General features: G+C 38.2%; 2 protein-coding genes across 3 annotated transcripts; both read left to right on the forward strand.

Annotated features, from left to right (window-relative positions):
• Positions 1-3,088: 3,088 nt before the first annotated feature.
• Hsepi (D-glucuronyl C5-epimerase) lies at positions 3,089-20,626 on the forward strand. The gene is made up of 8 exons (XM_028186401.2): positions 3,089-3,292; positions 4,215-4,332; positions 4,915-5,057; positions 6,035-6,610; positions 6,961-7,095; positions 7,677-7,861; positions 8,381-8,545; positions 9,286-20,626. The coding sequence occupies exons 2-8, from the start codon at positions 4,224-4,226 to the stop codon at positions 9,650-9,652; spliced, it is 1,680 nt and encodes a 559-aa protein (XP_028042202.2). The 5' UTR covers positions 3,089-3,292; positions 4,215-4,223; the 3' UTR covers positions 9,653-20,626.
• A 608-nt stretch (positions 20,627-21,234) lies between these two features.
• LOC114251951 (myeloid differentiation primary response protein MyD88) lies at positions 21,235-27,561 on the forward strand. Of its 2 annotated transcripts, none has more exons than XM_028186399.2 (6): positions 21,235-21,746; positions 22,192-22,415; positions 22,576-22,772; positions 23,094-23,259; positions 24,119-24,287; positions 25,181-27,561. In XM_028186399.2, the coding sequence occupies exons 1-6, from the start codon at positions 21,607-21,609 to the stop codon at positions 25,470-25,472; spliced, it is 1,188 nt and encodes a 395-aa protein (XP_028042200.2). In that variant the 5' UTR covers positions 21,235-21,606; the 3' UTR covers positions 25,473-27,561. The 2 variants fall into 2 exon arrangements, with proteins under 2 accessions (XP_028042200.2, XP_028042201.2); XM_028186400.2 differs by having other exon boundaries at positions 21,439-21,746; positions 25,187-27,561.
• The last annotated feature ends 403 nt before the right edge of the window (positions 27,562-27,964 follow it).

The raw sequence follows: 27,964 nt of genomic DNA on the forward strand, positions 1-27,964 counted from the left end.
GCCGGGCCCGGGACGCGTCGCGACTCGCGGGGCAGATAGCGGCGGTGCGCGCGTGGGCGACGATCGATGTGCGCGCCACGCCTGCGCCGCCCGCCCGCCGCTGCATCCGCCCTGACACACTGACCTCCTCGACGCTGCCCCCGCCCGCCACCCTACCCGCCGCTACATACGCTGATTGCACTATTTAGATAATGTCCCCTAGATAACGGACCCGATAGCTTAGTTCAAAGCCTTCGCGTCCAAGATGTTCTGCTCGGTACAGAATTCACATTAATATTTATAATAATAGCTCCGTACACGAATACAATACTTAATTAGTTTTCAGATAGTTGCGTACATTTCGTCAATGTTTAAGTACAAACAGCGCGATTACGAGACATTCATATAAATAATACAACTCGTTAAATTTTCATTCATAGTAGTCCATTGAACGCAGCTAGGTAGTAGCGCTTACATGATAAGCTTATAAGTCAAGTTGAATGCGACACAAAAGTTAGTATTTGTACCAACTTGTTTTTTACTGGTGGTAGGACCTCTTGTGAGTCCGCACGGGTAGATGCCACCACCCTGCCTATTTCTGCCGTGAAGAAGTAATGCGTTTCGGTTTGAAGGGTGGGGCAGTCGTTGTAGCTAAACTTAGACTTTAGAACTCATATCAAGGTGGGTGGTGGCATTTACATTGTGGATGTCTATAGGCTCCGATAACCACTTAACGCCAAGTGGGCTGTGAGCTCGTCCACCAATCTATGCAGTAACAAAAAAAATGTCTGCTACGTCTCTTTATTTGACTTAAGATTTATGTTTAAACGTGCATTGACCAGACTCGATATAAAAATAGCCTCAACATTTAAGGTCACTTTGTGAGGTCCTTGTCCCGGGGAGGACGATAGAACGCAGACAGAGCTCGTCGAACCTGGGTCGGGTGCTAACGAACTGTCGCCTAATGCTGAGTACACTGCGTTCAACTAATATTGGATTAGTGACGGAGCGACGCTCAGAATTCGGATTATTGTTTGTAAGTTGGAAACAATTTAAGCTTGCGATTTACTTCGAAGGAACATTTGATTGAGTTTAGATAAAACTAGGTTGTATTTGAATATTATTTTTGAAAATTAGAAGGGTAGTCTCAAAAGATCGCTCTTTAACATTAAGACAGCCCATTTTACTGTTGTCCTCGTTTGTTTGTTTGTGAATCTGTATACTTTTAATATCCTATGTTTGTATTATGAACGGACGTTTCTATCTGTCCGATTTTTTGAGTCCACAGAGATAAGAGCGCGTTACTCCTTGAGATATGAATTTGATGTCTCAAGTTTATTGAAGAATCGATTCCAATAAAATGTGGTACTCTATTATAGGATATTTTTATCTCATTTATTGTATTAATGTATTGATAGCATTATTCCATCTATGATCGCATCACCGACTAACTACTCCATCACGAATTCTATATTAATTGGATTTAACCGGATATAGTTTCCTCGAGTGCTATGAAAATTTTAAATAATGTATTTATTTCATGTCGATATAAAAAATATTTTTTTATTGTCTTTGTAGGCAGACGAGCATAGTGTCAACGGTCAGCATGTCATTTAACAAGATGAAAATGATGGTGCTCCTATCTACCTCAAGACGCGAGGTCGAATTTTCATTTGCATTATACAATAAATTGAAATTTTACCTCACAAACTAAGACTACGTCTCTTAAATTGACAAAAAAATCTTATAGAAGATCTACTTGTCTACCAAAAATACAATTAAAAACAAAGATACGACAATGAATATAAAACAATACCTAATTGTCTAACAGTTAGGCGTACCATAAATCAGATTGGGCGTGTGTTTACTGTGCTTGGATACCTATATCGCATTAGAGATAAACCGATTTGTCTTTGGAAGCCTTATTACTGTCTAGAAAATAACGCTTCGTGTCTGCCTCGCGTTTTTGTATGACATTGACTTAATAGTGATTTTCTACAGTTTTTAACTTAATAATCTCCTAATATAATCTGTTGTTGATACTATTTCATGCAAATAATTGAGTTATGAGTAATTTAGGGTTCGGGTCAGAAACTTAGCATTCAGGCTTTTCTCGATGTCATTGAGTAATTGTATTTTATTTAGTTAAAAATACATTATGGAGTTCCAAAATACTTAGAATTTTTTCTGAATAAATTATTTTCAATCGGCGCCATTGACAATGGCACCACCCCATCTATACTAATATTATAAAGAGGAAAGATTTGTTTGTTTGTTTGTTTCGAATAGGCTCCGAAACTACTGGACCGATTTGAAAAATTCTTTTTCCATTAGAAGCCGACATTGTCCCTGATGAACATAGGCTACTTTTTTTTATTTATTTTTTATTTTATTTTTTTTGGTTTGATGTGTGTTTTAATGTTTCCGAAGCGAAGCGAGGGCGGGTCGCTAGTATATTATATTGTTTAGTTGTAGTTAAAATTAGAATAACACTATTAAACTTTTGAACTAATTAGCTTTACTCAAGTGTATAGAAAATAAAAACCGATTAATTCCGGGCGACTGTGATTCATTTGAGACTGAGAATCGGTGTTCCCTGTGTGTTCTGCCACCATTCTACCACGTTTTCTACTGCGATCGCCAACCAGTATTAACAGCTAGTCGTGCGTACTATAAACCCGCACAGGTGGATATCATCGTCCTGCCTACATTGACTGCAAATCAGTAAAGCATTCCGGTTTGGACCGTTTTACACGTTGTAATATCTAATAGCTTCGCTAATTATTTAACATCAAGGAGCTTTTTCAATCTGAGTTCGAGAAATTAATAAATAAACTTGTCAGAAGAAAATGTAATTATTTTGATGAAGGCATGTTCCAACAAGTCTATTAGAGTTTCAGTAATTCTTACTATTTTACTTAAAGATTATTTCATTACATCTCATCCATCGCCTACGTTGTATGTTGTATTACCTCATCTCACTGAATCCAAATTGATTTCCAACATTATTTCCATTTATTTCACTTTTCATTCAACAGGGAGTTTTGTTGAAAATATTTGCTGTATGAGTAATGTTTCTTTTGCCTGTCTTGTGTACGAAACGAAAACTGAATGTCAGTTGTCAAAAGTCAGCTGAGAGTAGGTGCTTTCGTGCTTGTCCTAAAACTTTGTAAATGTAAATATTAATTTAAAAACACAGCCACAGAGTGTACATTATTCATTGGTTGTATATTCGAGATGTGGAAGTGATGTTGTTTAGAGTGTGCATTTGATGCAACGATCGGACGGATGGAAAATCATTTTTTGATACAAAGTAAGAAGGATTAAATTTTGTATTAACTTTTATATTTATTATTAAAATTAGAACACATTATTTTTGAGTTTAATTGGTTGGTCTCGTAGTTTTAGTTTCATTTTAATTATTAATGTTAATGTAACTTACGCCCACGCCCTGTAAGGGCCTGGGTACCTGATTTGGTTGCTATTTTTAGACTTACTAAAATATATTTTACAGTTGTAGTTTGTCTAAAGAATTATAATTTTTTCTTTAAAAAAAGAGGTTTTTTTTCTATTATATGCGTGGAAGTGGAGTTTCTTTAGAATTATATAATAGAACACCTTATGGCACATCCCATCAGGTAAGGGGTCACCAGAGCCAACAGGTTATTACAACAAGTAATTGTTGTAATAACCTGTTGCCCCTGTGAGGTTTCATTACTTTGAAACAATCTTTTGTTCTTTAATCTATAGTAATATATAAACCTACAGTGGTTTTTACAGATGTTCCATTTTAATTACTGAACCATGCATCCGATTGACTTGAAACTTGGTATCCATGTAGAAAATACATGAACTTAATGGGTGGGCTAGTATTTATATGAGCGTTGGACTCCCTACATGAGTTGCGGGGGCGTCAATGATGAGAATCTTTATGGGGGTGAGAAATAATAATGTTAATCTTAAATGCCCAGCGAAGCAGACGGGTACAGCTAGTCTTTTATTAAAATCTTTATTTAATTCTTGATTTTCTGAAAGGCAGATCAAAGCAGATAATTGGTATAACTGTAATTACAGTATAATATTAATATATAATAATGTTAATAAAAGAAGTTAATATGGTATTAATTGTTTAGTCACATTTATTCCAATTGAGTACCAATTTAAATTCAATATCACTAAATAAAATTTACATACCTGTAGGAAAACTTTATTTTATAATAATGAATTGGTTTTAGGTGGCAGGCATGATGCTGGTGCGTATGAACATGAAGACAGTTCTGGGCGCTCTCTGCGTCGCAGTACTGCTCTTCACTCTATTCTGGGGACACTGTGGTGATTTCTCTAGAAGACCTTGTAAGTTATTGTTAGTTAATAAAAGTTTTTATCTAAGAATTATTTTGTAATGAGCAAACGTATACTTTACTGGTGGTAGGACCTCTTATGAGTCCACGCGGGTAGGTACCACCGCCCTGCCTATTTCTGCCGTGAAGCAGTAATGAGTTTCAGTTTGAAGGGTGGGGCAGCCGTTGTAACTATAATTGAGACCTTAGAACTTATATCTCAAGGTGGGTGGCGCATTTACGTTGTAGATGTCTATGGGCTCCAGTAACCACTTAACACCAGGTGGGCTGTGAGCTCGTCCACACATCTAAGCAATAAAAAAAAAACATAGGAGGCTAATTAAACTCTGAGTGCTTTTGTTGATACTCAAATTCTTTAACAGAATTGAGGAAAATTATCTAAGGACAACAAATTTTGCATGATTACACAAGTTATCATTGGTAAATGTTAATATGTATGTATGTTATGTTAAAATGTATATTGCGACATTCATATAATAAATACACACTGCCAAAGCCATTACCAATCAATCCAATATTAAGTTATAAATATCATCAGAAAGAAAACTAATTTCTATTCTGTAATCATTATCAGTAGGTTCAGTTCTGTCTGAGCATGGTGACGGTGCAGATGACATTGAATGCATAATCAACGGAGAGTATTCAGTGTCATGTCGGCGGGATGGCGAGAGAGACGACGTATACGTGCCTTTCTCACTTGTACATAAGTATTTTGAGGTGAGATAAACCTACAAAAATTCTATTTTCTTTATCTGTTTCGACCTCAAGTAGAGAACATACCAATCTAAATGCTTATATTGATACACATTTGCAGTTGATCTGAGAAGAACATTACCAATAACACTACAAAATATTGTTATATAGTATGTGTAGAGCAAAATAAAAAACAATAAAAATATCAATTTATATTGAATAGGGTTGCCGAGAGCTCTGCCCATTGAAAGTGTTTTACTGTAGTATCTACAATTGTGTTCAGTTATGAAGTTAGAAGAGCATGATGTTAGAGGTACCTATAGCCCTAATGAAATGCCCACCCCTAATTTTACTGGTGTTTTGACATATTATTATCCAATCTAATCCCAATCCCAGACGGCTGGGTACATCCATACTAATGTTTTCCGCAAAGCGGGGCCGACATATTAGAAGTCATCGTGGCCTAATGGATAAGACGTTCGGTGCATTCGTGTTGAGCGATGCACCGGCGCTCGAATCTCAGGCAGGTAACAATTTTTCTAATGAAATACGTACTCAAACGTTCACGATTGACTTCCACGGTAAAGGAATAACATCGTGTAATAAAAATGAAACCCGCAAAATTATAATTTGCGTAATTACTGGTGGTAGGATCTCTTGTGAGTTCGCGCGGGTGAATACCACCACCCTGCCTATTTCTGCCGTGAAGTAGTAATGCGTTTCGGTTTGAAGGGTGGGGCATCGGTTGTAACTGTACTTGAGACCTTAGAACTTATATCTCAAGGTGGGTGGCGCATTTACGTTGTGGATGTCTATGGGCTCCAGTAACCACTTAACACCAGGTGAGCTATGAGCTCGTCCACTCATCTAAGCAATAAAAAAAAATTAAACATTTCAAACTAAAGCCATCATCATCATCATCATAGTGGACGAATAGAGTTTTGTTGTCTATGAAATAAACAAAACAGCCACTTTTATCAATAAAAAAAAATCATTCACAGATATACGGTAAGATAACTACAACGGACGGCGTTGAAAAATTCGAATGGTCGCACAGTTACGGCAAGATATACCATCCTAAGAAGAAATACGACCCGCGCGGCACATTCACCACGTTTGAGAACTACAACGTTGAAGTACGTGACAGAGTGAAATGCATCAGCGGGATCGAAGGAGTGCCGATCTCTACTCAATGGGACCCCAAGGGTTTCTTTTACCCCACCCAAATAGCCCAGTTCGGTCTGGCCCACTACAGTAAGTTCCTGACCGAAGCCGAACCGAGACGGAGGATCATCGATGATGGCGAGAAACATATAGAGAATTGGATCGTCAGCAAAGATGCCTTTATGGTCAGGGAGTACGACTCAGAATCACAAACGAATATTCTGAGGTTTTCTACGTCAGACCACGTGTCGAGTCAAGTGTGGCTGAAAGTGAACATTAGTCAGGATTTCGTGCTGAGTGCCGATGTGATGATGAAGCCCAACTCCTCGATGACAGTTGTACTGCAGAATAAGGAAAAGAAGGAAACCGTTTATCTCCACTATGTTGCGAGTACACAGCTTATTTATGCTCAAGTAAGTTATAAAAGTATTTAGGCTTTAAACTTAAAGAGTTTGTTTATTGGAAAAACTAACTATTCTCTAAGTGCAATGCATGGTTCAATCAAGATCAATTCATTAAAGAGTAGTACATTACTTAAAATGTAACAATAGTTGAAGTATTTCAATAAGAATGTTTCTTGGTAAGATGTGCCTTCAGGCATGGATCTCCTTCAGCTGTCTCCATTAGTCCCTATCAGAAGCAACGCTGGTCTAATTTGGGCACAGAGTTAAATGTATTTCATCTTTCCGACATTTTGTTGAAAAACATCTGGCTCTAATGGTTACACGAGACAGTAAAAAATAATGTGTTCTTTTCGTTCCAGGATGATCACATTTACTACGGCATCGGCGTGGAACAGAAATGGAGGAAGATAACGAGAGATCTCATAATCGACATGCAGAAGGGTTGGATCTTACAGGATAGACCCAAACGGAGGTCTCCTAGGAATAAATTTAAGGTAAAAATAAAAATGGTCCATTTTATGCTGAAGTGAGGTGTATTCCATGCAATTTACAAAACTTTCGGATAAATGTGGTTTATTTATATCATCTTCAAAAATCATAAAAACAGTGTCCTCGTTACTTTAGTCCCGGCACGCTGTGAAATGTATCTTCTGTGTAAAAAAAACGTTATTGAAGAGGAATTATTCGAATGATGTTTGTTTTATTTATGATTGAAAGATTACTGGTGGCCCGGAGGCCTTTCCAGCTTCACCAGGACAGGTGGGCGAGCAAAGACAGGAGGAGTGGGATTTGTTAAAAACTGCCCGAGTGCCTCCGAAGGAGACGTAACAACCCAAGAGCAATTGCTTCGCGAATGAATCTACTACCGGATCGGAATCGCGACCCACTGAGAAGATCCGGCGAGAAACTCAGCGGGCTGATGCATGGCTTAGGTTGCACGCCGACCTCTTTGTCGAATTTGACGAGTACGTTTACCGGGGTTCTTAAGCTTACTCCTAGTGTTAGAGCTGAATACGTCTAATGCAAAGGTTATTGGATCTGATGGATCCGTAAGGACGTGATAATGTTTGTACAGATATCAAGTGTAATACTGAGCGGCACGGGCGGGCTGGACAACGTGACGGTGTCGTCCAGCGAGCACATGGCGCAGTTCTACGCGGCGGCGAGCTGGCTGGTGCGGGCGCAGCGCGGGCGCGGCGGCTGGCCCGTGCCGGCGCGCCGCCGGGTGGCCGCCGGGGTCGCCGACCTCGCGCCCGGCTGGTCAGTACACATCGTCTAACCAGCTCGACTTCATATATCATCTGATCACATTTCAAAGCTTCCGTGACTTAATCGACTGCCCGCGAACGCAGGGCCTCTTACGGCTGACGCGTGCCGAATTGTTTTGTTTCTCTGTTCGTGTTTGTAATATCTACATTTGCCTCATTCACTCGTCATTTGATTTAAAAAATAAAATAAATATATGAAGACCTTATTGTGTGGCCGGTAGGAGGACTTATCTTTTTTTTTATTGCTTAGATGGGTGGACGAGCTCACAACCCACCTGGTGTTAAGTGGTTACTGGAGGCCATAGACATCCACAACGTAAATGCGCCACCCACCTTGAGATATAAGTTCTAAGGTCTCAAGTATAATTACAACGGCAGCCCCATCCTTCAAACCGAAACGCATTACTGCTTCACGGCAGAAATAATCTGTCCGTCTGTGTACGTATTAATTTACGTGATTAGTGCAGCGTATAAACAGCGGCTTGTTGACCCTGGGTTCGCTCGGGTACAGGTACTCCGCGATGAGCCAGGGCCACGCCATCTCGGTGCTGGCGCGCGCGTACTCCCGCAGCGGTGACGTCACGTACCTGCAGGCCGCGCGCCGCGCGCTCTACGTGCTGGACGTGCCCAGCCACGCCGGCGGAGTCAAGGCCCTGTGGATGGACAAGTTTGTTTGGTAATTTTGAACGTTTACCTATTGTAATAAGGTTTATTGTACATGTACTACTACAATATAGGATGGAGAACCGGTACACTGATTCATTTAAAAAAAATGACGTCTGCAATACTATACTCGCGCGCTATCACAGATCCCAAACAGTTAAGAGCCACTACTATCGCAAATTTAAATCTGAAGAAATACTGAAATAACATAAATTTCGTTCCTTGCGTTCCCGCCAAAAAGTATACTATCTACTCTTTCACGAATCAAAAAAATTTTTTTAAGGGATTTTATGACCTTGTAACTAAGACCTTTAAGCCATATCTTATTTTAGTTTTCATTCTTATTTTTATGAAAAATGATAATGTGGAGTGAAATGAAATGAAGATGATTAATTTGAGACATTAATCAACTGGGATGAAATTAAATGAAATGAGATGATATGGGATGGAATATAATCTTAGTAAAATGGTGGTCATTTACTGAGATTTTTTCAGTGTACTTTTTGGAGGATCCCGAGAAGTTACGTCCAGCGGCTTTTGTTTCATTTTCCCACATTTGTGCACTTTCACAGATATTAAACAATTAATAAACCACCGTTATTACACATTTGAACCGGAAGAAACACTAAATAGACGAAATAAAACAAATCACACAACTTCACTCCTCGCGTTCCCGCCAAAAAGTCCCGAATGAAAATAATGATGGTTCTGTATTGCCAATACAAAAGTATATAATAATACCATAAATTTTAGGTACGAAGAATACCCAACGAAGCCTCCGCTTTTCGTTCTAAACGGCTTCATCTACACGCTCCTCGGTCTCTACGACCTGCACGTCATTGAAGGTGAGAACTCCATGTCTCTAGCCAAGAAGATGTTTGACGATGGAATGACGTCACTCAAAACTCTGTTACCACTGTTCGACACCGGCAGCGGAAGCTTCTACGACCTGAGGCATTTCACGTTGGGAGTCAGCCCCAATATAGCCAGGTGGGACTACCACGCCACCCACGTTAACCAGCTTTACCTTTTAGCCGGATTGGACGATGATCCTATACTACTGAACACGGCCAAAAGATGGGAGGGATACATGCAAGGTAAAAGAGCGGCACATAACTGAAATGTGGGTAGTTCTCTGGAGAATTTTGTGGTGACCTTGTCTGTTTGAGCGGCGAGACTCAATGATTCTCGACTTTAAAGCCTCAACAATAAGGGCTCTTTCAGGTCTGAGGTTATGTGAGAGGCCGTGACAAGTCAAATTAGGGTGTACAGACGGTATACCCAAAAATCAATATTTTTGTAAGACTCAATGTGCGATAACAATAAAAGGCGGTTTCAAAGACATGGAATGATATAATTTAATTTAATTTAACTATTTATTAAGCACTTATATATTGCCAATAAATATTCGGTCTGGGTTTTAGTATTAAGTTTTATCATATCAAAATGTAGCATTCCATTCATATTTATTAACAGTATTCGACATTAATAATTTACCATTAATTTTATTTAGTAAATATTAGAAGTGAACAACAGTAGAATAACAAAAAAATGTTGCCAGGTTACAGGTGTTAACAAAATATTTTAAATTAGCAACATTTGCGATTTGAAAATATAATGGCTCGACTCGACAAACCAAATTCTTGATGAAGCATTCATGATCATGATCATTCATGATCATGATCATTCATGATCTCATTTCGAATAAACATATAGTTGTCAAACGAAAAAAGTGTCCTAAATATAATTTTTTTTACTGTGAAACTTATATGTCTTGATAATATATATCTACCTTCCGTCGCTGCGGTTATGTAGTCTAATATTTGAGTGACACTGAACTTTTTAAAAGGAATTTTAGGCTTTACGTTACACGAATAGCATGGACACCGGTTCCCAAATCTATTAGCGTGGCAAAAATAATTTATGTCGCTATTAAGCTACATTTTGATGACCGCATTATATATCGCACCTTTAGAGTTGAAGTAGCTTAACTAAACAATTTTAAGAAAACGAGTTTTATACTTCGAACCACTAGACATGAACTCTAACAGTTTATAAAATTAGACTGTCTCTTTTAGTTCAGAAAAGGACAAAGGTACTCTTTCCGTCTCTTTTAAATCATCCGCATACCTTAAAGTATTAAAATCGAAAAACAAAAAAGTTACAATTCTTCATTTTTTTGAGTTTATCAAAAAATAAGATTTTTTGATTAAGCCACTTCCAATTCTAAAGGTGCGAATTCTTATAAAATCAGTTTAATAAAAACACTTTTATAAAACCTTCTTGCCTCGTGTTAACGAATAGTTTTGCAGTGACCAAATTGCGTGAGTGAAGACTTAAGCGTTGTTGCCAAAAGTGTACGGTAGAGGGCGATCGATCGATGCACGCGCGTACCTTTGTAGTTTTAACTTAGTCGTTAATTTCGCGAATGCCTTTCAAAATTGTCGAAGTTCTGATACGTTCAGAATCTCGGATATCGTCAAAATTAACTCCAAAATCATCAATGACTTTCCATGTTTTTTTTTTCTCAAAAGAGCTTAGACTGGAGTAGTAGTTAATGTAAAAATAATTATTTCATTTTAGTTGGAATAAATTGATCTGCATGGTGAATGCAGTAGCAAAGAAATTTATAGTATACACAATAATCTGTGCTTAGTGCGAGTTTTGTAACGTTCTCGATATCGTAAAAGTTAACTCAAGTTTGTATGCAGTTGGAACAGCGCCCCTAGCGGCAAACGCAGGCAAGCGTTCCAACTCCATACAAATTAGAGTTAACCTTTACGCTATCGACAAATTAAAAAAATTCGCACTAAGCACACTGATTGAGTACTACGAGTATACTAGTACTATTACTGTCTACTATAAACACAAAGTATTTAGTATTGTTGATAATAAGTAGCCTTGTAGTCCCGTCGTGGGTAGATGCAGGTATATATTAGTGGTGCTAGAACCTCTTCTGAGTCCGCACGGGTAGGTACCACCGCCCTGCCTATTTCTGCCGTGAAGCAGTAATGCGTTTCGGTTTGAAGGGTGGGGCAGCCGTTGTAACTGTACTTGAGACCTTGGAACTTATATGTCACTGTGGGAGGCGCATTTACGTTGTAGATGTCTATGGGCTCCAGTAACCGCTTAACACCAGGTAGGCTGTGAGCTCGTCCACCCATCTAAGCAATAAGAAAAAGGTAGGATATTAGGCAGGCTGCTTCTGAAGAAATATGCTCTTTAAAGATGGTACCGATTAATTTTGCCATTAACCTCAGATCATCAGTTCGTCAGAATATGTACTTCAGAATTAAAAGTAATATATCTAAAATATTGCAATCAATTTGTTATTCCGGTCGCTAGTGTTATATGAAAATATCCCAAAATTTTAATAAGGATACATAATTGTTCTGTTAGATATATTTTACATAATATCCAATACCTTTTGAGTGTATTTTTTTTTCACACTAAGTATGAAATTGTATCACCTGGTAGTAACTTTTTCTAAATGATAGGTATTTATCGAATTTGAGATGTTAGCCATAAAAGTTGCCGATTTGTGTTATGGTGAAGTTGTCAAAATCGTGTAATTCGATTCATTTTGTTAACAATTCGTCAATTAATTAATTAAATAATTCATCAAGTTAATGAACGTATTACAACGGATTGCAAAGAAAACTGTGTAAGACTGATGATACCATGTGAAAATTTTGACATTAACGTGTGGAAAATACGTATCTCGTCACATTTGCTTGTAGTGCCTTTAGATTAGGACATAGTCGGCAGAGCTTTTACCGCAACTTGCACGTCGCTGTTTAGTAGTTAATTTAATGGCACCAATGCGATCTTGATGGATTTTAATAACTCGCGGAGACCCGGGCCACACTCTATAACACAATGTTAAGAAACTTTGTGAGCCTATTTATGTTTAATTTATGAAAATTTTGTAAATATTATGTATATTAAATTTACATAGGTTCTTAAGATGACCAAATGCGACAGTACGATAGATTTATAAAATCTAGTTGATAACTTCTCCCATTTGATACAAGGGGGTGGGGGTGTTAAAAATAGCAACATCAAGGGCGGATCCAGCTTTGGTGCCAGGAGGGGGTCACATAGTCATGGTCAAGTCAAGAACTTATAATTTAATTTTGATAACAATAGATACAAGTAAAAAGTAGGTATTTTATTAATGTACGCAAGTACTGTACTTAAAAATATTTATTCTTTATTGTACACTTGAAAAACTTAACACATAATAACTTGTACATATACACGTACATATTGTCATCTTCTCTTGAAGACATCCAGAGAAGCACTATCACGCCCGGAATGAGGCTGCTTATTTATATTCCATAACCGTGGTCCTAAAATCATTATGTTCAATATGTGGTCCACCTAGGTCCTGGAACCAGCTCAGGGGGGGGGGGTCATGACCCCCATTAACCCCCCCCCCCCTGGATCCGCCCTTGAGCAACATCGCATTATAGTTATCATTGTGGACTAGGGTAGTCAGCTGAGGTTGTTCATATGAAAACTAGAATAACGTAGCGTGAACGTGCTACGTAGATAAGGGGTAATTTACGTTATTACGTTTTTATCACATAATTCTCTTTACGAATTTTCCATGCATTATTGTCAGCGATATTGATGTAAGTACTTACTTCGTAATACCGCGACATTTAACTTAATATAACCTATTAAGTTAGGGCCTGCCGCTTAAGAGTCCTCGGTAGGATGTAGCGGCTTGGTTGACCACGCTTTTTTTTCCTACCTAAGCTGATAGCTGATTATTTCTGCGTAACCTTAGCTAGTAGGTGAGCTCTCGGGGCTCAAACCGGAGTGATGCTAACACTGACCCTAGCAAGAGCAGTGCATCGCAGAATCTACCATCGGATCGGAAACGCGACCCACTGAGAACATCCGGCGAGAATCTCAGTGGGCTGTGTCTATGGGATGACCGCTCACCATCAGGTGGTCTGTACGCTCGTTTGTCTACGAAGCAATAAAAATTAGGAATTCTTACAATATCAAATTACCATATCAGTATGTAATTTTGTATTTAGCAAAATATGTAACATTTTACTTCTTTTTTTTATTAGATTTTATATATTGCTTGGGAAAATATAGGTTGTACGTTATTATAGGTATTTTTAAATATTGCAACACTAAAAACGACTAAGTATTATGAATGTGAAATTAGCTATAATATCGTTAAAAAAAATCTTTTGACTATCATGATGGACGAATAAGATAAATGAATTTATTTTCACCACACAATAGTAGTAATGAATGTCGAGAAATAGCTCTCTTAGGGGTCATCCATAAATTACGTCACACGTTGATGGGGAGGGGGGGTATCACCGAAATGTGATATAGTGTGACAAGGGGCATGGGGGTCAATAGTTTTTTGACGTCCCATGTTAAAATTTAAAATATTAAAACGCGAAGCTTAGATGTGAATAAAAAACTTTAAAAATCTACAAACTTGAATTATAGTTATTAATAATTTAGCATTCTCGCTATGAGATTATCTCTCATGCAACGTCACTAAGGATGTTCCTGATGTTCAAATTCAGAACGAAAATGAAATGCCTGATATACCGGTAATAGAGAATATAAAAGAGTGATTCCAAAGTCCATGGACACTAGATAATTAAGTTTTTTTTATCTTTAATTAACATAATTAGTGGTTTATTGCTTTCGAACTATGTAGTCGTTTGTTTTTTCGGTTATCTGAAATATTGAACTGTATCTTGATTTTATTAGATTATAAATAAAAAGATTAAAAATAAGTAAAAAAATGAAAATAGCTAAATTTATGCATAAATTGAAAAAATGTGTGACGTCACATCAGGGAGGGGTTATAAAAATGTGACAACCTGGACAAGGGGAGGGGGGGATTTCGTGTGACGTTATTTATGGATGGCCCCTTAATAAAAGCGCTCTTTTTACAAATAACAAATAAAAAGCAGTTTTTCTCAAATCTAGCGTTAATTTTAATATCTATTAACTACTGGAATTATGTTTATTATTTTTAAATGACATTATTTCACAATATAAATGTTGATTCACAAGTCAGTTATTATAGTCAGCAGAAGCGCTGTCTGATTCAGCTCTAAAAACAAATTTTGCTAATCATTTTATCTTGCCTTCTTATATATTAAACAATATATAAATATATAATTTATTAATGAGTTAATGCAATGTTGCAAACTCTTTAAATTATTAATAAAAGCAAATATCTTGCCACTAACTTTTGTCAGATTAATATATTCATAACCTTATTCATAATTTACTGAATATTTATTCTGTTCACATAATTTTATATTTTTTTGTTTGGTATATTTATTTAAGGATTAATGTTCTTTTTAATAATTTATTTTATTGATAAGGTTAACTGTTTGGATTATTGATATTGATTCGCGATTATTAAAAGTTTCGGTACCTTATGACCTAGACCAGCGGTCGGGGAACCGGGGTAAATTACCCCAAATGGGGTAAAATGAAATTTTGGTGGGTAAAAATGAAATTTTTGTGAGTAAAAAGTATATATTGAACTGAAACTTCTTTAGAATCGTTGCGATTTCAAATTATTATGGGGGCTATAATATGAAAGATGCTAAAAAGAAGCCAATTGGATTTTTTTTTGTTCTTCGCCACGGGGTAATATCAACTTACACAAAAATATTTTAGGGTTAATAATTAAAAAAGTTTCCCAACCGCTGATCCCGACTAAAGTCATTAAAATACATTATCGTCGTTCAATAGAAATTAATACTAACTGTAATTTTTTTTTTGCTTTGAGTTTGTAATTTCGTTGCGTAATTTATTATCCTTTTAATACTAGAATACTGTCTGGAAATTTAATATTTACATAATAGGTTGTGTGTAAACTGAATGTTTGTGAAGCACAATTAATACGAAAATACTTAATGTAAATTGGAATGTAAATATGCATGAAAGGAAAAATAAGAAGTAATAAAATTGTTATTATCTTTTATGAAATATAATATAATAGTAAGAAAGCTGTTCTGCCGAATATCGAAGACTAATCTTAAATATTATATGTTATATTTTTAATCAACTTAGTGAACATTGCCGTATGTACTTTGAGTTTGAGAAAGAGATAATTTTGGACACAGTATGTGAATAATTTCAAAATATATATATTATATATTACAAATGTGACTACATATATAGTTTCTACCAGGTTCTAGCTTGCCTTCCTTTGCCGCTAGGGGCGCTGTGCCAACTCCGTACAAATTTGAGTTAACTTTTACGCGGTCGACAAGTTAAAAAACTCACACTAAGTACACCGTACTTTACTATTTACTAATACGTAATCCTCTCCATCGCTGTAAACATGTTTATCAGGAGTTTCCCAGTCCCGCTTTAGTGAGCATTGTACCTACGCTGTCGTCACTAAATCTACCAGTGGTCGTTGCTTAAGGCGGTTCGTGCTAATCTATTTGAGGTATTAAAGATAATATTTTTCTGAAGATTTTAATCATTTATAAATCTATAAATTCCATATTGATCTTAAACGAACCGTAGTGTCATTGATTTGAAAGGATATTTGGACATAATCTTCTGTTTTTATCAACCATTCGACGTAGTATATATTTTTCTCTATAATTACTGAATTATTCACGTCTAAAATTGCATTAGTCAACTACAAAAAAAAAGTTTAGATCGGCTCACAGTCGTGTTTTATTATTATATTGAATCCAAAACTGTTTTGGACTGTAACCTGAATTTGAAAGTATTTTGTGCATACGGTATTATTCACGTTGAAGTCATTAATTTAATTTTGTGTCTACAAGTTGTGGCGACATTAACATTCCATTAATAAAGAGCTTACTAGTAAGTATATTTCTAATAAGTGTTGTAATAACTTTTTATTTTATTTAAAGACTGCTTTTTTTTTCTCTACTTAAATTTTAAGGCACAAGACAATTTCAGAGGGTAAGCGAACAAAAATTTTAACTTGTGTCACTGTTGAGTGTTGATTGATTAACAAGTTATTCGTTATAAGGAAAACGTGTTATGATGTGTTTCGAATGTGATTTATGATTGCATGTAATGTGACATACTCGTACAAACAATGTCATTTATGGTTCGAAATTAAATAAAACACACAATGTAAAAGAACTAATTTCTTCATTACTTTTAAGTTCCCTAATATTATTCGGTGAAATTTCATTACAGCTTTAAAATCGTAAAACATTTCAATAATCACGATTTCTATTCATTCAATATCTTGTTTGTGTATTTGCTTACTGGACTTCAAAATCAAATCAATATCTTTTTTTTTTATTATTCAACATAAATGAAAGTACGTACTTGTTGAGCGTCAAAAAGAACTACCGCCAATTCACAAAAACTAGCCTCCGTCCTCAGAACTGGCAAGAAACTCAGCGGGCACGTCTTTTTTTTTTAAATATAAGATTTTTTTAAATATAAATTTTTACAAGATGTGTGACTTGACCCTGCACTGGATGATAAAGCAATGTCATTTAATTAATTTGACACTCAAAATGATGATAATAATATACTGGTATTTATTATCGTCATTATTTTTTAGACAACAAAATAGTACTTTCTTCTTCGTCGCTTTCTTCATTACTGAAGGTCGTGTCCCTGAAACTTGGCCGTGGCGTATCCCGTGAGCTGTTTCCACCCCGTCCGGTCCTCACTTGAATGGCAGTTGCGACTGGCAACCCAGTTAGTGTGGTTATTTGATCACACCAGCGGCTAAGTGATCGGCCGCGCGGTCTCTTTCCTTCGACTTTATAAGAAAAATAGTACAAAATACTATTATTCTTTCTTCATGAAATATAAAGCGCGCCCAGAACCAGGTAGTCTTGTGAGCTCGTCCCGTTCCTAAGCAATAAAAAATAAAAATGAAAATGGCGGTAAGGAAGGAGTACATAAAAAGGACAGCTACTCGTATGATTCAATGCGACACAATTGTAAGCAAATTAGATTAATCCTTCATCTATCCATATTCCCTATGTTTTATGAAGAAATATACATTATTTATTAACTTCTTGTTAGGCATAATCATACGTTGTCTTATGTTTACGGTCTTATTCGTAATTAGTTAGCAGAGATTTATAAGGTTGATGTAAGAAAACTATCAAAAAGTGTTAAGCTTCTTTCAGACCACGCTATAACATATAGCATATAGTATATAGCTCATAGCACAAATATATCGCGCACCATACATTGTTAAGGACACGTTCACACTGTACTATATAGGTATTATTGGCTAAGTATACGCTGCTATAATATATGGCACTATAGTATAGCGTAGCGAAAGCAGCTTGATTCTTAATGTCTCTTTCTCTGCCATTACGAATAAGACCGTGAATATTTATTATACAAGTACCTTAAAATATTTTAATGTCTTTAATACTAAACAAAACGCGTATTATTTACCCGCACGTAAAACATAATATGTATGACTTGTTTTATCTGGTTGTTAGAAATATTCTTTAAAAAATTCTTAAGAGATCTTTGGTAACATGGCTTGACCAGCTGCTCAAACATATATTAGAAATGTCGATGTGCATGGGCGAGTTCAATTTGTCATTAATATTATACATGTATACACAATAATAATGTCTACGACAGATCTGCACCTTATGCTCCTAAGTTGTTATGTGTGTCTTGGACACATTGTAGCAGCAAGTATCGAAATCAATTGTTAGATTCAAATAGATTTTACATGTATGTGTGCCTACTGCTACTGCACCCTTTTTTTTTCGGGTAGAGGGCCGAACCTCCTACGAGGTCCCCGCGCCTAGGGGGCGCGCGGGGTATGTGAGACTTAACGATCTGCAGGTGTTGAGAGCAGATCGCGGGCCCAAGGATTTTAGGGCCCACCCACTAAACGACTCCCCTGCACTCTTACACCCGACGTCCGATCTCCGTCCGGGGTCAGAACCTGGACAGAGTAGGGGGGTTCCCGCGGTCAACACTACAACCAGACACGCGGCGCCACCCCGAGGACGCCCGACCGACGGGTCGTCGAGGCGATAGTCGACGACCAACGACGTCGGTCTCCGCGGTACGGCGGCCCTACCAGGCCGCCCGGGCGGTGCCGCTGGTGTTCCGGGATACCCCGCTGGGCCAGAACCAGCCTGCCAGGTCGGAAGGCGATACACCGCCGACCGGGTTGCTCTTCAACAGTATGTTCGGTGACGACAGCGACGACGAAAATGCGGACCGCATCGCAGTCCGCAGCCGCCGACGCGCCGTCCCGTCCTCCTGGTGCCAGCGCGCTAGAGTGACGGTAGCGTGCGGCGCAGCCTCAACCCCCTTAGGTCGCCCCGTGACCATCACCGGGAGGAGACTGCCTCCTCATAGGGGCTGGAGCTGGACAAACGCCCTTCTCCGATCCCCGGCTCGATGGCGGCGGCACGGCGCCGAGAGGGAAGAAGAGCTCTCCCTCTCCCGTTCCGCCGCCTCCTTCTGCGAGATGGTGGACTCGCAGAAGTCGAGCATCGCCTGCCAGGACTCGTCGCTGCCGAGCATCTTAGCCACGACGGTCGGAAGCGACAAGTCCGGTCCTATTTTTGCAACGAGGACGCGGCGCTGCTCCGCGAAAGCGGTGCAGTACGCGAGCGTGTGCTCCGCCGTGTCCTCGTTGCAGCCACTGCAGTGGTGGCACTTCGGCGTCGGCTCCCTCCGGGCGACGAGGTGTAGGTAGCGACCGAAACAGCCGTGTCCCGTGAGCACCTGCGTCGTTCGGAAGGTGAGACGTTCTCGGTCGCGATTCACCCAGTCCGAGAGGACCGGGCGGATTGCCTCGACGGTCCGTCGCCCGTAGGCGGGGTCCGCCAGGCGGCGAGACCACGCCTCGTGCACGGCACGCCGAGATCGAAGCTTCCGCGCTCGAACTTCCGCCGCGCCAGGACGCGGCTCCCCCCTGGAGCGGAGATCGCATCGCCACGCGTAATCCGCAGCGAGCGCCTCCGCTTCCAGGTCCCAGGGAGGCGTCCCAGCTAGCACGCACGCCGCCTCGAACGAGACGGTGCGGTATCCACGAACCGCCCTGACCGCAATCGCGCGCTGCGGACGTTGCAACGCCGCAACGTTGTCGCGGGTCAGGGCGTGGCACCACACTGGAGCCCCGTACAGTGCCATCGACCGCACCACCCCTGTGTAGAGGCGGCGCACCACCACGTCAGGCCTCCCGACGTTCGGCAACAGCCGACTCAGCGAGCCGGCGGCCGCCATCAGTCGGGGACCTAATCTTTCAAAGTGAGCGCGAAAGCTCCAACGACCGTCCAGTACGAGACCGAGGTACCGCAACCCGGTTGCCTCGATCTCGACGCGAACGCCTCCGATCACGAGGTGGGCCCCCTGAGGCGGCGCTCTCCGGGCCCCGTGAAACAACAGGGCCTGGGATTTATCAAGCGCCACCTCCAGACCCAACCGTCGGATCCTGCCGATGACGAAGGCCACCCCCGCGCAGGAAAGACGGACAGACTCTCGCAAGTCCCTCCCCCGGGCCACGACCAAAGTGTCGTCCGCGTAGCATACTACGCTCAGACCCGGGCTGCTACTGCACCCTAATTCAACCGACTGTTGAGTTTCTTGCCGCTTTTTCTCAGTTGGTCGCAATTCCGATTCGGTAGCATTCATGAAGCAGCTTGGAGCCGTGGGTCTCTTCCGGAGGCGCTCGGGCGGCTGTTAGGAAATGCCACCCCTCCTGGCTGCTCGCCCACCTGTCCCGCTGAACCTGGAAAGGTCTCCGGGCCATAAGTAATCCCTCCCTCCTAGAAAAATAATCTAATTCAAGTAGCAATAGGTAGTATCGCAATATTTTCAATAAGTAATAATATAGATAGTGTACAAAAACTTAAAAAGGTTAGAAGGCACATACTAGGACATTTCTAAACAAATTCCAGTAAAGCCAAAACTTTGGCAACTGCCCTGTTTTCATTCTATATTTCACTTTTTTTTATTAACCATGTATTAAATTTTAGTAAACTAATTTTGTAAGAAAAATAAAGTAATTTTTTGTATACCTCCAAAATGTACATTAACGACACGGGAATGAACTTGTGAATGACAATAAAGTCTTGAATATCTGTTTTCTCTTTATTTTATTGTTCAAAATAGAAGTCTGAAGATCACTTGACAAGGGGCCTCTATGGACACATATTACCGCCGATCAAATACGAAGCAAATACGTGAGCAAAAATATTAGAAACTTAAATCTATAAAAAAAAACATTACCTATTTACAAACAGTACAACATGGGCATGCCAGACATTCTCGTGCACTTTTCACGAGATTTGAAAAAAGGGAACTCATTCCTTCTGTCTCGCTCTCGATTATAGCCAGAGACTTGTATGGGTTTGTCCTCGTTCGGCTTCTATCCAGTCTTAGCTTTAATGACATTTCCCGGTCACTGCAGACTCAGTTTGCCCTCTTCGTCGGCTCTATATCATACCAGTAGGAATAACTTTTATTCGTGAAGAAACTTTAGATCGCTGCCGCAATCCTAGGGCTGGAACTGGTAAATATAATTTTTCTCCTACCTACGCCTAGTTCTTATTCAATTAGTAGTAGTTTATTTAAAAATTAAAAAACAGATAAATTGTTTTTTATGAGTATGAGGGGGCTCCGCTCCCTTACCCCCTGCCAGGGCTTCGCCCCTGGACCCCGGCTCGGTACTCCACGAACTTTCGGCTTAGTAGGAGAAAAAATAGTATGTGCACCGCGGGAAAAAAGTAGGACATCTCATGCCGCGTGTTTGCAATTTTACACGTGGCAGCAAATGTCCTACTTTTTCCCATGTTCCCATGGTGCACAATGTACTATTTCTGGGTGAATAAAATCTGAGTTTTCGTTAAAAAATATTAAATTAGAAATGAAGAATTTTTGCTGAATATGGCAACATTCTATTTCTGTCATTCATTTATTTAAGTGATCATACGTCATGCGATGTGAATATTCTGTGAATGTTTTTTTGCAATTTTCTCCGTAAATATTGCATTTACCAAGTGTTTTGCCAGTGCTGAACTTCCAAAACGGAAGTGAAATAGAAATATATAAATGAAATAGTGCAAAATGCAGTTGAAAATGGCCAGCGACTCTGATATAAACAATCTGCCGTTATTAATGATTCCATATAAAACAAGACAAATGTTATCGTGCCTGTTGAATACTAAAAAAATTATACCTAGCGATGGACCTGATAAGCTGCCAAGGTAATTATGATTATATTAAATATTTTGTAACGAGCACCGACCCTTCAGTTATATTGTTTATGCTTATGTATTCAAATGACAAAAGAAAATATACGGCAGCTAATTATTGTTACAACACTGGACAAACAAGATGTAATCAACATGAATTAAGGTCTCTAAAATGATAAAGTAATTTATAATTTTATATATTTTTTTCATAATAAATCAAATATGCTTCTAAGGAAGAAGGCTTTAAAGTCTTTATTTTTATAACTATTGTATTTTATAACTATGAGTGCTTTGTAAAGAATTAGAAAGTTGCAAACTTTAATTTCGTTTAGAAAATTTTCCATACATTTTAAAACATGTAGGTTGTAGTTATCTGGGTAAAGTTGCAATGTGGTTTATGCCATTGAACCTGTTAGGTTGTTATATTCATAAATTGATTAAAAGATAAAAATTTAAGAGACTGGCGCGGCTTAGCGTCGCTGGTTGGAATATCATCACAGGAAGCTGGTTCCATCCACCAATGTAGCAATAAGACTGATAAAGTACTAGAGATATGGCAAAGAAACGGGTCTCCGACTGTTGGCCGACTTCTAGAATTTCTGCAGCGTTTGGACAGATTTGATGTACATGATGATGTGATAGATGATCTGAGGAAACATATAAGCAGAGGAGAATTAACTGGTAAGTTTATTACAGTTTCTAGATTAAAAGCGGAAAACAAGGATAAAATTATTGAGGCAAGAATGAAATTGTAAACTGATTATTGTTCTACTTTCCTGCAATCATTTTTATGAAAAAAAAACTTTAAATTATACTAACTGCAATTCACTTCATTTTTTAGTAAATCAGCCAGCATTTGAAGGAGGACAAGTTGCAATTAAACACAATGATATAATCTCCAATGAAGATGTGTATGTTCCTATAACGATTGATGATGATGAAGGCTATGAGCAGCATTATGATGCGTTTGTTCTGTATGCTGATGAGGACAGGGAATTTGTCGAGGAAATGATTAATAGACTCGGAGGAATGTTTCAGGTTAGATTATAATAATTTCTTTTCTTTTTAAAGATTGGTTAACTGTAGCAGTTTGATCACAAAAGGAAACTTTTTCTCATGGGAAACATTACATTTTTATTGTTGTGGATGGGTGACTCATATTAAGCTGTTATTAAATGCTACTAAAAACAATAGACGTCAGATTGTGTATACCCACATTGAGACACAGGGTCTTAAGTTGAAATTACCTTTGACGGGAAGAGGAAGATTGAGGAAACGGCAATTGTTTCAAACAATTTTCATTTCTAATCTGTGTGAGTTATATCCATTCTTAAATTAATCTTGTTCACATTGGTCCAGATATGCACTAAAGAGAAGTTATTGCCTAGCCACTCTACAGAATATGCTCCTGTGGCTCAGCTGATCTCGCAGCGGTGCCAGTATATCATATTAGTCTACTCACCGGCCTTTCTAAGAAGTCCGGCCAATACGTTCTATCGGGATTATGCACAGGCTATTAGTATCGGTAAGGAACAGGTATTTTCATATATGTATTAGATATTCTAAAACATACAACATTAGTGTTGTATTTTGTAGCTGACATATCAATTTTAGAATTGATATCATACATCATGGTCACGACCCTCAGTATTGAGGAAACCGAAGCAAGAAGAAGAATCATACATCATATATCAATTTTAGAATTGATATGTCAACTCAACGCATTGATAGGTCAATTGATATTAGATTCACTTTTTCTATCCTTCAAATTGAAAGAGATCAATTCTTTGAGTAGTTTTCATTATAAGTCATCAATCTATGCCATATAATGAGGAAAAGTTAAGCAAAATTGAAAACAACAGTTACAGGCCTAATGTATTTCAATTTTAAGATATTTTAGTGACGAATCGAGGATTTCGCATCACAAGGGTAAATCAGCAATTAAATTGTGACCAGAAGATGACCGTATTTTTTTTTTTTATATATATTGGTTTTTAGAAATTATATTTAAATACGAATTACCAAGAGTAATTTTTGCTGTGAACATTTTGCAATATACAGAGTGCCATTTAAAAAAAACGAAGACTAGATATACTGTTGATTCTTAACACTGTAATGTTGAAACTATTGTAATAAAACTGTTATGTTGAAAAATATAGCTATGTGATCACTTCAAAACTGTATTCAATGCAATTTATTAATTTATTTATTTAATAACCCAAAAAAGTTATAAATAATATTTTTGCATTTTGAAGGGTAGGATACTCTTTACTTTTATGCAATTAAGACCTTATACATTATAAGTTAGAGTGCAGCGTCTCCCTGTGTTTTAGGAACACAATCATATTACTTGAAAATTCTTAACTACATAGAATTCCTTTCAGAATCAAGGAATCGTGTCTTCGAACACAAGTTGATACCTATAGTGTACCAACATTGTGAGTTACCTGTTCATCTCAAGTACTACACCAACTTGAAGTACACGACATCAGCCACTTTCAACTTCTGGGACAAACTCAAACAGTCACTGAGACAACACAGAATCGTTCCCAGGTAAGGAAGGAGAACCTTATTGCTTTTGTTAGTGCAGCAGCTCAGACACAGAAACTTTACCTGTTATTTGGGCTTTTTGAACCTGCAAAATAGACAAAACTTTAGTATCTAAGAACTAAAGAGTTATTACAATCATAACTTTTTTCTCCTACCTACGCCGAAAGTTCGGTTTTCCTCCTGCTGTACAGGGAAGAAAGTCTAACTTTCCCTCCCGCTGTGCACGGAAGAAAGTAACTTTTCCTCTCGCTGTACGGAGAAGAAAGTGTAACTTTTCCTCCCTGGGTATAAGTGCGCATGCGCGTTAGTGTCTACGTCTGCTCTCACGCACCTAAAATTCTCCGCCATTGTTGTGCTCGGGTAATTTGCAATATTGTGTTTAATGTAAAAGTTAAATAAACAAAAGGCAATAAAATTTCATAGTGAAGTATTAAACAAAGATGAGTTCATCAAACAGTCTTATTCAATTGGTAGTAGTTTATTTAAAAATTACAAAACAGTTAAATTGTTTTTTTATGCCCCTGCCAGGGCTTTGCCCCTGGACCCCACCAGGGCTTCGCCCCTGGACCTCAGCTCGCTACTCCACGAACTTTCGGCCTGGTAGGAGAAAAAATAGTATGTGCACCGCGTGAATAAAGTAGGAAATCTCATCCCGTGAATTTTACACGCGGAAGGAAATGTCCTACTTTTCTCCCTTGGTGCACAATGTACTATTGTAATGGGTAATTATTAATTATTATTATTAAATATTTTAAATAATGTGTCCTTTTGTAGATAGAGTAAACAGTGGTAATCGACAAACTACACTTGGGCTGTGAACCGATCCTTTCATTTGCTCCAGCTGTTTTTTGAGTGCGTCGATGTATATTCCAGGGAAATAAATAAGTTATATCAAGTTTCAGGCTAGACGGCGCCACGTCCAGTCGTTCCGCATTAAACATAGTCGAGTTGACCAACTCAAACAACTTGACCAACTCAAACAACTTGGCCACCGAGTTCAGGTCGGAGAGCCACTTCTTCCGGACCTCCGACCACAGCATCGTCCCAAACGGTCACGACTCGAACTCGGCCAGGAGCGAAGATAACTTGTCCTGGAGTGGCGACTACAGCCAGGCCAGCGACGGCGTCGAAAGGATGAAGAATCTGGGCAGAAGATTTATGAAAGTTCTCAAAAGGAAAAAAACTTAAATATGTACTATATACATTTTTGATGCGAATCAATGATTTTCTAAGATTCATATTGTGTAAGTAACTAATGATTTAGTTTCTTCGAGAGGTTTTACGAATTTTAAACATTACTCATGATCTTTTAAAGATTTTATTTCGTATATGTTTTGTTAATTGTATATTTTCTTGATATCTACAGATCTTTTATGGCTGATACGAATTTCTCTTTTTATTGATCTTGTAGGCTGACAAGCATACGGCCCATCTGATGGTGAGTGGTTACCGTCGCCCATGGACTTCAGCAATGCAAGGGGCAGAGCGAAGCCGCTGTCTGCCGTTAAAATTTTTATTAGTTATTTTTATTAGTGTTAGTGTTTTAATGATTAATTGTGTTCAGACACGTACGTTTATATATAAATCCGGTTACCCGGATTCACAACTACAATGAGCATGAAAAATGTTATTGGGCCGATAATAAATAGTCCATAACATTTTTTATTTGACCGCTGTACAAACAAGTCAAATTGATAAAGAGATATGTGTTCATCGTTTACTTATTTAATTTGAATTATTGAAACAGTTACTTTTTTAGAAAACCAGTTTGAATAAATGTCATTTTATAAATTTTAGGTGATTTATCTTCGACTAACTTTAGTTGATTTTTTTCAATAAACCTTCATAAGTATGCTGTCTCATACTCTCAGAGGCTAAGTCTTATAAATGTTTATCTATGACAATCTATGACAAATTTTACTGGTGGCAGGACCTCTTGTGAGTCCGCACGGGTAGGTACCACCACCCTGTCTATTTCTGCCGTGAAGCAGTAATGCGTTTCGGTTTGAAGGGTGGGGTAGCCGTTGTAATTATACTGAGACCTTAGAACTTATATCTCAAGGTGGGTGGCGCATTTACGTCGTAGATGTCTATGGGCTCCAGTAACCACTTAACACCAGGTGGGCTGTGAGCTCGTCCACTCATCTAAGCAATAAAAAAAAAAAAAAAACATTCTCACAAAGAAGCTGAATATTGGCCAATACTAACCATTAAGGTTCCCGTTCTACCGTTTTCTTAACATCGCCAGCATCTGTCTATTATCTTAAAGTTTTACGATTATTTCGGAACACTTTTAGATTTTGACCGCACACTGTCAAGTTCTTTAATTTATCGAAAACGTCAAAAATAATCTAGTGATGGGTATTGAGGTTCGCGGGGATCCGCTGGATGCAGGCAGCGCAGGACCGGTCTTTGTGGCGAGGCTTGGGGGAGGCCTATGTCCAGCAGTGGACGTCCATGGGCTGATAGAGAGATGGGTAACATTAATATTAAGACAATTTCTTATAATATCCAATATTGACTATAATATATACGTATCCTTGGATTTTATAAATAATAGAAGCGTGCAATAGTGATAGTGATTATTTCTTTGGTAATTTTTTTTTAATGTTTTGCTTTTCGCTTATTATAAAAATCGTGATATTTTAACAAATAATACATTCACAATTTTACATTATTTACATGTAAATGTGTCGAGTCTTCCAAATGATCAAATGTATAATTGACGAATTATTTTTTTCACAAATCGCTTATAAAGTGATTTGTGTAGGGGGAGCGTTGTGGAGGGAGCGATTTATTCGATATGAAAATTGTAAATTTTAATGTAAAATTCTTTTTGTTTCGGAACCTTTACAGTTCACGGAACCGCGTAATAAATACGAAATTGTACCGAATTTAATGCTATAATCATTATTATTTTGGTATACATTTGTAATAAAAGCGCTTGCATTTATAGTACATATTTTTCAGAAAAACAAAAGTTGTATTTACATTATAATAGTAAGGTTTTAATGTGATAAACTTATATGAAAAATATTTTTTTACAATTGTACCGGGTGCATAATATTTACTTAGTCTTAATGTAAATATATTTTAAATATACGATTTGCTATTATATAAATATACATAAATTTGTAGAACATGCTTTTTATTAATTTCACTGTCGCTTTGAAAACGCTTTAGCGTCTATTCTTAAATCAAGAATTATATTTAGTAGAATTATATTTTTTCTTGTAAACGAAATTGGTAAATACAATAGATGTATTGATAAAAGGAATGGTTTGGTTTTGATAATTTTTCTCCCTCTTTTTTTTTATTGCACCCGTCATGGAGGCAACTTTGCCGCTGCCTTTTTTTTTCCAATTATTAGGATTTTTTCCAACTTCATTTAAAGAATGGGTATATCATGGCGCATAACACAAAAAGTAAAGTTAAATGGTATGTGGAAAATAATTCGGAAAACGAACCGGATGAGCAGTGTTTCTGAGGCGTAAGAGGGTGAGCTCTGCGGAGCATAAGTTCACGGTAATGGGATTGTCGATAATCTGAAGAGCTGTCTTCTGTGTGGAGCCCGATGGAAGTGGTTGTTATTTGTGAGCCCCGGCGCGGAGGGGGCGGTACTCCATGCGGGGCTGACCGTGCGCTTCGAGCAGTAAGTGTCGTTATTCAGGCGTGAATTA

The sequence above is a fragment of the Bombyx mandarina genome, chromosome 10 (genome assembly GCF_030267445.1).
Source record: "Bombyx mandarina strain Sakado chromosome 10, ASM3026744v2".
NCBI classification, from domain to species: domain Eukaryota; kingdom Metazoa; phylum Arthropoda; class Insecta; order Lepidoptera; family Bombycidae; genus Bombyx; species Bombyx mandarina.

Coding starts and splice junctions, on each gene's coding strand:
- Hsepi (XM_028186401.2), top strand. CDS start 4,224: ATGATGCTGGTGCGTATGAACATGAAGACAGTTCTGGGCGCTCTCTGC. Junction 5,058..6,034: donor TTGTACATAAGTATTTTGAG/GTGAGATAAACC, acceptor AATCATTCACAG/ATATACGGTAAGATAACTAC. Junction 8,546..9,285: donor TGGATGGACAAGTTTGTTTG/GTAATTTTGAAC, acceptor CATAAATTTTAG/GTACGAAGAATACCCAACGA.
- LOC114251951 (XM_028186399.2), top strand. CDS start 21,607: ATGCAGTTGAAAATGGCCAGCGACTCTGATATAAACAATCTGCCGTTA. Junction 22,416..22,575: donor AAGCAGAGGAGAATTAACTG/GTAAGTTTATTA, acceptor TTCATTTTTTAG/TAAATCAGCCAGCATTTGAA. Junction 22,773..23,093: donor GACTCGGAGGAATGTTTCAG/GTTAGATTATAA, acceptor ACATTGGTCCAG/ATATGCACTAAAGAGAAGTT.